This window comes from Bidens hawaiensis, unplaced genomic scaffold (genome assembly GCF_021521415.1).
Source record: "Bidens hawaiensis isolate Kalapana, Puna unplaced genomic scaffold, B.hawaiensis_p1.1 tig00045935_1, whole genome shotgun sequence".
Classification (NCBI taxonomy): domain Eukaryota; kingdom Viridiplantae; phylum Streptophyta; class Magnoliopsida; order Asterales; family Asteraceae; genus Bidens; species Bidens hawaiensis.
The window spans coordinates 56,266-68,332 of NW_027498169.1; the positions used below are offsets into that span (position 1 = coordinate 56,266).

At 35.0% G+C, this 12,067-nt stretch overlaps 2 protein-coding genes across 2 annotated transcripts; both read left to right on the forward strand.

Moving 5' to 3' along the window:
- Positions 1-7,065: 7,065 nt before the first annotated feature.
- Positions 7,066-8,442, forward strand: LOC143595997 (endoglucanase 17-like). The gene is made up of 2 exons (XM_077074877.1): positions 7,066-7,304; positions 8,167-8,442. Exons 1-2 carry the CDS (start codon positions 7,089-7,091, stop codon positions 8,389-8,391), a joined length of 441 nt encoding a protein of 146 aa, XP_076930992.1. The 5' UTR covers positions 7,066-7,088; the 3' UTR covers positions 8,392-8,442.
- Positions 8,443-9,146: 704 nt separating this feature from the next.
- LOC143595993 (endoglucanase 17-like) lies at positions 9,147-11,833 on the forward strand (the record flags this gene model as incomplete). The annotated part of the gene is made up of 5 exons (XM_077074873.1): positions 9,147-9,353; positions 9,449-9,541; positions 10,259-10,420; positions 11,020-11,131; positions 11,243-11,833. Coding segments are annotated over 5 exons (1,071 nt in total), but the record flags the coding sequence as incomplete, so codon positions are not given.
- Between the last annotated feature and the right edge of the window lie 234 nt (positions 11,834-12,067).

Below are 12,067 nucleotides of genomic sequence, written 5' to 3' on the forward strand. Positions count from 1 at the left end.
GAATTAATCTCTAGTAGCTCACTAGCAACTTGCTCGGTTACACCTGGTTTTGGGCAAAACATGTGAACCAGAAAAAGTATTCGGTTTTTGCTTATTTTTTCCGGAAAACCACATGATTACGCGGTAACGCTTCATGAGTATAACTAGTCGCATAACTCATGTGTGTACTATAACCTGTTATTTGTCATTATACAAATAATAACACATTTTGGAAAAAAAATAATAATTTGATTTAAATGGCCAAAAGGGTAAAAGTGGTCATTGGTTTGTCATTTTCTAATATTTTAATTACTTATTTAACCAAGCTTAAAATTCGAGTTTGAGCTCGGCTTGGGTTTTAACTAAACCGACTCTATTTAGGTTTTTTTAAGCTCGATTATATTGTCAGAGCCGCTAAGGAAAAACATATTGCTTTGAGTTGGACCGAATAAATTGACAATGATCAAGTGTTTGGGTTAAAAATATGATTACCTTTAGTTACTTTGTAACATGTTATAAGTTTGGGTTAACTTAAACAAACAACTAACAAATAGGCCAATGAGCGAGTCAACCTTGTCTTCGCTACAAACTGAGTCATCAAATTTACGCCCCGATTCAATTTCATGTGAGTTTTTTCATAACAAGATTCGAGCCGTGATTTATTTAACATGTTCAGTTCAACTAATAGTTTCCTTCAATATCGCTCCAAACGTAAACAACATACCACAAATTTACTCAATACTATTTATTTGGGATATTATATATTCGCACACCACCCCCATGGTGTCTGTACATACCTATACAAGTCGTATATAAACTTGTCTCAAATAGGTTTGTACATGCCATATAGGGAGTTAGGGACAATATACCTTGTAGAGACCTATATGAGAGAGATAGCAACACTTTTATTTTTGAACTTTTGCTTGAATTTTTTTTAAATAACCCATTTTTAATTAATCAAAACTTTAATAAAAAAAGGCTCCGTCTATTGGCACCCCCCCCCCCCCTCATCTATATACACACCCCTCATATGAGTCATATTGATCAATATGACCCATATCAGCCCATCTAACAGACAAAAAGCTGACCATGTCAGTTTTGGTCTGGTTGTTATTCTAATATGTAACTTAATGGTCAATATGGACCATATGAACTTTAGTGTGAATTTTTTGTCTGATTAAGTTGGTTATAAGATGATATGTACCAATATGGATCATATGGGTAGTATGGACCATATGAACTATGCATATTGTGAGAGATTAGACTTGTGGGACCCATTCACTTTGCATATGATTCCGTGTACTACAATCATGTATGACATTTGAGGCCATTTATGCCTCATATTGGGCAATATGAACCATATTGGGGATGTGTAAATAGATGGAGGGTGTGCCAATAGCACGACCCTAAAAAAACACATAACTAAGTATAAGGTACACTGACAAAAGCTACCTATACATAATCTAAATAGACCTATACATATACATATACGACCCGTATAGGTAAGGTAACGCATATTACATGGTGTACAATTATAGAGGAATGTTCATGTACATTTTAATATTAACATGAGTGTGACATTCGTCAATTTCGGGTCACTTTTGTTATGTAAACCCGACCCGTTTGTAACCCGAACATTTCAAATATATAAACTATTGGATCTTGACATTTAAAATATATAAAATATATAAAAAAATTTTTTTTTTTTTATATTATGCATTGTTTGACCATTTAAACATACCCATTTTTATGCAAAACATAAAAGAATCTTTATACCCAACCCTTCACTCCTTTCCTATATATACACACCCATCTTCTTCATTTTACTCTTGCTACATCTTCAAAAACTCTCTCAAAACTCCATAGATTCAAAATTGTTATTTCTTATGTATTCTTGAAGTTTTGACTTCTCAAGTCAAACTAACTATAGTCTTTCATTCTAACTTGTTCATCTAACATTACTAACTCTTGAATATGGTGGTACAACATATATATAATACACACCCCTTTTTTCCTTTATTTGTTACTTCACCGACTCTGGTTGGTTAAGTTTCGAATGTCATAAGGCAAGGCTTCATGGAGGACTTCGTGTTCTTGATATATATTTACACACATATAATTTATTATACATATCACTTATGACTAACTTCTAACCCTTTAGTTTGTTCATCTTATTTACAAGTTCCATGGTGTGGGTTTGTATAAGACTAACCTCTGTTTAACCGAAACTAGTCCAAACCGGAAACCGAACTTTTGTTTACTAGTTTTGTTAAAATAGTTGTTTAAACATGTTTATTGCTAGATTTGAGTTTCAAAAATCATTTTTACAAGTTCTTTGATATTAAGCATATGGAATCCATCTATGAAACTCGTTGGGAGATGGAAACCGAACTAAACCGAAACTTTTGCTTAAAAGACTTTTAGTTAACTTTTTTTTTGTAAAATTTAAGTTTTCTTCATTTATAAACCAATATACAAGTTCTATGATATTTGGGCATGTAGAAACTGTAAGGCCCCGAACCCGGTAGCCCTACTTTCGCGTCGGATTTACTCATAAACACAGTTCTTACAAATCAGAGTTCATTAAAACTTTCGCGGAATATAAAAACTTTCATGAAACGTTACAGCAATCCAAAACTTGCCTTAATTAAACATTCTTGTCTTTCAAAATAAACGTCAATTACATTAAAACATTTTGAGTCTTCAGATGCCAGTCTCCTATTCGCCCACCATGTGCCCGCTCAAGCTAGCTGTCTCATTCTACTCACCTGCGTGCATACTAAAAGTCAGCTACGCTGAGTGAGTTCTAGTTAATCAAGCAACTTATCATACAACCACTACATACAATATATACGTATCCGAAGACACATAGTCCACAGTCTAACATGCCACTGCTTAACCACTTAATTACTCCTATAGCTTAGCCTCTTAATTACCCCTACAGCTTAGCCACTTATGCCACTTTATGCCACTTTATGCCACTTGATGCCACTTTAATAACGAATATCGTTATGCCACTTTGCCACTTTAATAACGAAGACATGTATAGGCTTACCCTACCACGTACTATCGTCATGCCACTAACACTCTTACTAGACTCTGCCACTTCTATCACAATCTACCCCTACTTGTCTACAGCACACTTTATATCAATACAATATTTACATAATAAGCAAGTCACATCATAGAATACATACACACTAACAACCACTTGACAATCACTATCCTTGGCGATACGTGCAATATCCGAAGATCGTTCACGTACCGACAAGCATTACATAATAGCTACTCGTATAACATCTATACACTTACCACTTAAGGTAAGTGTATTCACACTTTCACATCTAACCTGCTTACCTTACCACTTAGCCTCTTATTTACACCTACCACCTTGACACTTTGCCACTTTAATAACGTATAACGTTATGCCACTTTGCCACTTTAATAACGTATAACGTTATGCCACTTTGCCACTTTAATAACGTAAAACGTTATGCCACTTTGCCACTTTAATAACGTATAACGTTATGCCACTTTGCCACTTTGCCACTTTGCCACTTTAATAACGTATAACGTTATGCCACTTTGCCACTTTAATAACGTAAAACGTTATGCCACTTTGCCACTTTAATAACGAAGGCACGTATAGGCTTACCCTACCACGTACTATCGTTATGCCACTAACACTCTTACTAGACTCTTGCCACTTCTAACACGCTCTACCTCTACTTGTCTACAACACGCTTCATATCATTTACATAATAAGCAAGTCACATCAACAATCATACACACATAATAACGAAGGCACGTACAGGCTTTCCCTATCACGGGCTCACGTTATGCCACTAACACCCTTACTAGACTCTTGCCACTTTTAACACACTCTACCTCTACCTGCCTATATCACACTTCATATCAGTTCAGTATTTACGTAATAAACAAGTCACATCATAACATTCATACACACTATCAACCACTTGGAATTTACTATCCTTGGCGATACGTGCAATATCCGAAGATCGTTCACGTACCGACAAGCATTATAAAACATATACTTCGTATAACATCTATAGCATACACTTACCACTTAAGGTAAGTGTATTCACACTTCACATCGAGTATGCACACAGCCCCGAAAACATAACAAGGAATGGGGCTAGAAACTCACCTGAACTCTGCTTCTTCCTCCGATAGTTGTAAATCCCTTCTTTAACTGAGCTCGGCTGACTGTATAAGTTACACGTATCAATACTCGCCTGATTTAATCTGGTGGCCTAGTATTAGCTTACTTTTACTTATCGTTTTTAATATATTTTCTAATCGAACTTGACTTTAGGCGAAGTTAAACCTTAGGCGAACTTGGCTTTAGGCGAAGTTGTCATCAGGCGAACTTAGCTTTAGGCGAAGTTGTCAACAGGCGAACTTAGCTTTAGGCGAAGTTGCCATCAGGCGAACTTAGCTTTAGGCGAAGTTGTCATCAGGCGAACTTAGCTTTAGGCGAAGTTATCAGTTAGGCGAACTTGGCCGTAAGCGAAGTTATCAATTAGGCGAACTTGGCCTCAGGCGAAGTTACCAGTTAGGCGAACTTGGCCGTAAGCGAAGTTATCAATTAGGCGAACTTGGCCTTAGGCGAAGTTATCGCTTTGAAGGCGAAGTTATCGCTTTGAAGGCGAAGTTGCCCAGTTCGCGGCGAAGTTGCCCAGTCCAGCCGCTGTTTGGTTTCTATCAAGCATGTTGGCGATTTTAACACCCTTGTTATGGTTCAACATCACCCACTACGTTCCCCAACCGTTTTCGGTCGTTTATACACTATAAAGCTTGGATCTTTAAACTTCAAAGATCAAGAATCATACCTTTTTGAGCTTGTTTGGATCTCGTTTAACTTGTTTAATCACAACTAATCGCTCACCCTCTCTCGGATCTTGTTCGTTCCTCTCCTCGGCCGCCGGCGGTGTATGTGGTGTGTGTGTAAAGATATGGATAAATGGATGGAATGGAAAGGATTGGGGTTTAAGGGGGTATTTATACTCCCTCAAGCCCATGGACCGAAGGCCCATATTTCCTTTTGGTCCATATCCAAACCCATCTAATTATCCTACTAAGTCTTCATATTATGCTGTTCCACTAACTCGTTTATTTCACCCGACAAAATAATATATTAAATATTACTTAGAAATTTCGGGATGTTACAGAAACCATCTATGAACTATTTGTGAGATGGAGACCGAACTATACCGACTTTTACTCGCTTAAGACACACAAGTGTGTTTTTAGTTATCAAGACTTGTATATTTCTTTAAAAAATAGTTTACAAACTGATTTTAATTATTTTCTTAAGTACTTGGAATAGTTGGATCCAACTTGATCTCATAACATAGTTTGGACCGACAAAACCGAACACTCGCTTAACGTGCGTTGTTAGTTCTAAACAATAGATCTACATACTTGGTTAAGTGTTAGTATGTTTTAATGAGTTATCTCATAACAATTAATATTTTGGAAAGTTGACTTTGAGTTTGACCATTTGTCAAGACCCGAACCGACAACCCGAACACTCATTAAAAACCCGTTTTAGTATCTTTAGCCTAATGGAACTTGCATTTTAGCATTTTCCCCACCTTATTACTTAACATTGGTTAAGTAAATATTAAGGTTAGATACTTTAACCGGTTTTGAGCAAACTTACATTTTTTAAAAGGGTTATTATTATAAATTCTTAAATAGTTACATTTTAAACTTTGAACTTTAATTGATTTGTTTTTGCAACAATTATTTTATTTAAAGATCTTCAAGACAACCTTTTTAAATCCAAGACTTTCTTTTATTTAGGCTTCATACGTTAAACTCGTCGTTCCGGCAAATCTCCAAATAATCAATCTTTCAAGTTTATTACTTGAATGTGAGTAACTTCATACCCCGTTTTCTATCTTTCATTTTGGGGGTGACATTTCAACTTATCTAAACTAAATGTTTTATATTTGGGTCTTAAACCCCAAACGTTGTTGTATACGTTACTTGAATAATTGCTCGATTTGGTGTTCTATGCTTATTTGACTATGTGTTTAACGCTTTTGGATGGTGGAACTATAAATCCTAGACCATTTGGCAACCCCTCATGGCAAGGTGTCGTTAACGTAATGCAATTAACGATAACTATAAAATCCTAAACTATTTGGCAACCCCTTATAGTTGAGTGTCGCTAACTTGTTAGCGATAACTATTTTATCCAAGTTTATAGCTATTATTTATGGTTTTGTATACTAGTTTTGTGGTTTTTCATACTATATATCTATTGTTCAAACTTATGAATTGCTCACCAATCTTTGTGTTGATAAACTTTATTTTATGAAATGTTACAGGTTTGCATCTAGGTTGATTATGGAGTTCGGTGAAGAAAACGTCACAAATACCGTTAGGATATTAGCAAAAATGAACAATATTTGATTTGCTATATTTTGTTATATTTTGTTGTATTTGAGTTATGAATATTTGATTATGTGACATTTTCGATGTTGTGAAATGAAATGAGTTTGTTAAATATTGTCGCTTTAAATAGTGTCATGCGCTTATGAGCAATCGTTGCACCCCGGCATGTTCCGCCGCCTTTGGTCAGGGTGTGACAATGAGAACGTAAGAAATAATACTTGTTTATAAAAAATGATAACGTAAGAAACAATACCAAGTATAATACCAACAAAAGAATCAAAAATCAAGACCAAAATAATAACAACAAATACCAGCAAATACTTAGCAAAAAAATATAATAATAACAACAAAACATAAATCAGCAAATACTTATAACGTCTCATAATCGAAAATTAGCAATTACGAACAAAAAATAACAGCAAACACCTATAAAAATAAACATAATAATAACAGCAAATTGGTTCTCACTGTTTGTATGTTAAGAATAAAATGTATTTGATCATGTTTATACAATTATATACCGCGTTCCTTAAATTATCAATTTATCAATTTCGGGCACCCATAGTTATCGTTAAATAAAACAAACCGTTACAAAATACAAAACAATTATTCACAACCTCTATATAACCAACACAACACCTTTCAACTTTCTTCACACTCTACACTTACTTCCATAACCATCAATGGCCACCTCTCTCCTCCACCTCCTCCTCATTTTACTAACCGTATCTGCCGCAACCGCAACGGTCCGCCACCGTCCCACCACCGGCCACAACTACCATGAGGCCTTAACAAAGTCCATTCTTTTCTATGAAGGACAAAGGTCAGGCAAACTCCCACCTAACCAAAGAATATCTTGGAGGAAAGACTCTGGACTCTCCGATGGATCCTCCATGCACGTATGCATTATTATTATTTTTATTTTATTATTATTATTTAGTAACGAGTTTCTGGCCTAGTGGTATCAAGGTATCAACTTATGTAAATTAGTGGGAGTATTTTTTAAACTGAAAGAAAAAAAACTGATGGTTTGGTTTTATGTTTTTGTAAATTAAAAAAAAAACTGAACCGGATTTATATATTTTTATTTTCTGTTTTAAGTGATTTATAATAATTTAAATGATTTAGCCACGTTATTAATCTATAAAATGAAACCGAAAAAAACTGAACCGACAAAAAAACCGTTGGGTTTTGTGAACTGAAAAAAAATCGAACCGGATTTATATGATTTTATTTTTGTTTTAAGTGATTTATATGATTTTATTTTTGTTTTAAGTGATTTATAATAATGTAATAATACATAAACCAAATATTTTAGCCACATTATTATTCTACAAAATGAAACCAAAAAAACTGAACCGAAAAAAAAAAAACCGTTGGGTTTGAATTTATGTTTGTTTAAACACCGAACCAAATGTATAGATTTTCATTATTTATTTTACTAATAAGTAATTTATAAGAACAAAATAACCCAAAAAAACCGAAACCGAAGTTTTCAAAAATCCAAAAAGTTTTAGTTCAAAACCATGCACACCAGTGACGTGTCGAGGAAAAAACTTCTGCTGTAAAAATTTTGGTCGAGATTTTAACATATATATATAACTTAAAAGAAATTCACAAGGTTGACCGACCGCTAAACTTATAGTGTAGGTCCGCCAATGGACACCGGTGTGGGTTTAGTAGTGTTATAAAAATTATAAATAATTAATTAATAAAAGATTGAAAGTGGGTTTTGATTAATATGGTGATATGACAATGCAGGTGGATTTAGTAGGCGGGTACTATGATGCGGGTGATAATATTAAGTTCGGGTTTCCAATGGCGTTCACCACCACAATGTTGTCATGGAGTGTGCTTGAATTCGGTGGCGTGATGAAAAGCGAGTTGGGAAATGCGAAAACCGCCATCCGATGGGCTACCGATTACCTTCTCAAAGCGACCGCGCAACCCGACACCATTTATGTTCAAGTAACTTTACAAAAATGACACAACTTATGCTTACTATTTAAACGAGCCGTGTTGTTTGTCAACCACTCTAGATCAACTCGTTAAAAACTAGAGTCAGGCTAGGCCGCTAGGCTGTGCTTAAATGAGCTTGCAGCTTGAGCTTTTATTAAGGCCCATTTAATTTAATAAAGGAGCTTGAGCCCGAATTTCACATATCGAGCTTGAATTGACTCGTGAGCTTTTTTTATTTATGGTTATAAATAAATATATGTGTAAATAGTTGTAGCTAATTAGAAAATAAATAACTAATAAATAATAAACAAGTCAGATCCGAGAGGAGTTTGAGCTTGACAAACTACTCACGAGCCAAACTTAAGCTTTAGAAAATTCAAGGCCATCTCTGAGATTCGTGAAAATTTTTTGAGCCGAATAAGAAAAAAAAATTGGGCCTTAAATTAGTTGAGTAATTGAGTTTCAACATTATAAAATATTTTTTTTTCAAAAAAGTAAATAAATTTTTTTTTTAAAAATGAGGGTCTATTGGGGTGTCGGCTCGGGTTGGGTCGAATACCTGGCCTGCCTCATAGCCGGCCTTGCTAGAAATACAGCTCTAAACGAGCCTATTTAAAAGCGATCATCCTATGTATGTTTGTTATGATTTAATCCATCATTTTTATAAAATTGTTTGCTAGTCGTTATTCTATATTTAGTTTGAATATTGTAATAGTCATTTTACAGTATTTTCAGTTATTTAGTAAACAAAATATTATTCATCAATTATTTTTTTTATAAATTTTAAGGTTGGTGACGCGAACAAAGATCACGCGTGTTGGGAAAGACCCGAAGACATGGATACACAAAGAACCGTAGTTAAGATTGACCGAAACAACCCTGGGACCGAAGTCGCAGCCGAAACAGCTGCAGCTCTCGCTTCCGCAAGTTTAGTTTTCCGAAAATCTGACCCTAATTACTCCAAAATCCTCCTTAACCGCGCAATTCGGGTAAAATAAATAATAATTTATAAAAATATTACATGACAAGAACTAGTATTATTAGTTATTTGAGTGTAACTTTTTTTATATCATGTTACAAATAGGTCTTTGCATTTGCTGATAAATATAGAGGCTCTTATAGTGATGGGCTTAAGAGTTATGTGTGTCCATTTTACTGTTCTTATTCCGGATATCAGGTAATTTAATTATTATAATATTTTTTTAACCGCTAAATTATTACCAAAACGAAAGCCCAACTAGCAAGAAACTAGTTAGAATACCTCAGAGAAAAAGACACTTGACAAAGTGACAATGGGTGTCAAGTTCGCGGGTTGACGGGTTGCGGCTAAACTATTATTAAAACGAACCACCAACTAGCAAGAAACTATTCCCGGACCCGACCCAGAATAATATTTGTTTAAATATTTTCAACCATAACCTACACACTCGTAGATTCAGGTCGACCCGAATACGACCCGTTTAACCCATTTATCAAACAAAATAAAATATGTTTTAAAAAATGAATATAATTTAGAGTGAGTAAATATGAATATTTTTTTTTAAAATAATAAATATCTTGAAACTGGATTGAAATTTTCAAGTGTATCTTGACTATCTTTTATAAAATGGAAAATGGAAAATACAAGAACAAACATATACCTCCAAAAGTTTTTTTAAATACTTTTACACATTAACTCGTTTTTTAACTGGTCAACCTGAACCCGATTTGTTTTTAAAACAACCAAAATGGGTCATGTTACTCGGGGCCAAAACCTTGTTTTTACAAGTCAGGTTCAGGTTGTGTCAGCAATTGTCACCCCCTAAACAAATTAAATGATGCATAAACACAATTAGTTATTTAACTAAGGATGTTGATATATTATTAATTAAATAAGTTTTTTTTAAATGTGAAGGATGAGTTGTTATGGGGAGCTGCATGGTTGCAGAAAGCTACAAGAAGCCCTGCATATTTAAATTACATTCAAGCCAATGGTCGAACACTTGGTGTGAATGATAATGACAACACTTTTAGCTGGGATAATAAGCATGCTGGGGCCAAGATTCTTCTCTCCAAAGTAATGATATCTTTTTTGTATCATTTAACTGAAACATTTTTTGCTTCCTACATTACAGGACAAAAAACTGGCTCGGTTGCAGCTCGTTATTTTAACGAGCTGAAATGGTGAGCTAGAGCTCGGCTCTCCTAAAATCTCGAGCCAGTTTGTTTTTATTTTATACATTTTTTATATTTCCCAAATTTAATAACATAATAATTAATCTTTTATGTAAATTAAAATTTATGTTTTGGTTTTAATCATATATATTAAAATCTATCTTTAATTTAAACGAGCCAAACGATAATTTTCAATATTAAGAAAATCATTTTCAATAATTTCAGCTTTAAGTAACAACTATCTATCCATCTATCTATATAAAAATTTGGGTTTTAACTTTTTAATTTAAATGAGCCGCCGGCCACGTGTCTATATGACCTTGGCTCATTTACACCTAGCCGGCTTCGAGCAAGCTTTTTGAGCAGCCATACACGGGATGTATAATTTCCCCTTAAAATGACACGTATAGCCATTTTCTACCAACATGTCACTGGTGTCTAAATAGCGTGTCAATGGTGTTTGTATAACTTTACGCTAATGTAATATTTTATTATCGACAGATGTTTCTAGTCCAAAAGGTTCAATGTCTCCATGATTACAAGGATCATGCAGATAGCTTCATTTGTTCACTTGTTCCAGGAACCCCATCTTCTCAAACCCAATACACCCCAGGTATACTATTACAACTTTGATAATCCAAATGTAATTTATTAATTTTACAATTTTAATCATCTAAGATTTTAATAATCTAAGTGTAACATTTTTAATCTTTAATTTGAACACGTGGGCTATTGTTCAGGATGGATGATAGTAATTTACAATATGTGACATCCACTACATTTTTATTGGTGACCTATGCAAAATACTTGACCCAATCGCGCAAGGTTGTGAGCTGCGGTGGGACCATCGTGACCCCTCGACGACTACGAACCATTGCCAAGAAACAAGTCGATTACTTGCTCGGTGACAACCCGATGAGGATGTCATTCATGGTGGGGTATGGTCCACGGTACCCCCAAAGGATCCACCACAGGGGATCCTCTCTCCTGTCGGTCTCTGCACATCCGGCTAAAATAGATTGTGGGTCCAGGTTTAATTTCATGCATTCAGAGACCCCGGACCCAAATATATTGGTTGGAGCTGTGGTTGGTGGACCGGATGAGCATGACCATTATACCGATGAACGGTCTGATTATTTTCAGGCGGAACCAGCAACGTACACGAATGCGCCGCTTGTTGGGACCCTTGCATATTTGGCTCATTCATTTGGGCAGATTTAGAGGCAAATGGATTATGTTATTATAATATTATGTACTTGAAGTTAAGTAATTTGGGTTTTCTTTTATTTATGGAGCCCTTAAGAAATTGTTGTAAAAGGGATTCTGAAGAAACACTAATTGACCCCGGGCAGATTATGGACAATCTGGGGGTTAAATAGATGTTTCCCACGAGGGGTTATGTCCGGCAAAGATGGTTCTTCTGGTGACCTACAAAACAGACACCGTGAGCTCGTCACTGAGAATGGGGGGTACCTCCTTGTGACCACCCTCCGGCGTGAGAATCAGACTAGATTGCTCTTGAATATAAGTGTATATTAAGAGATTGCTA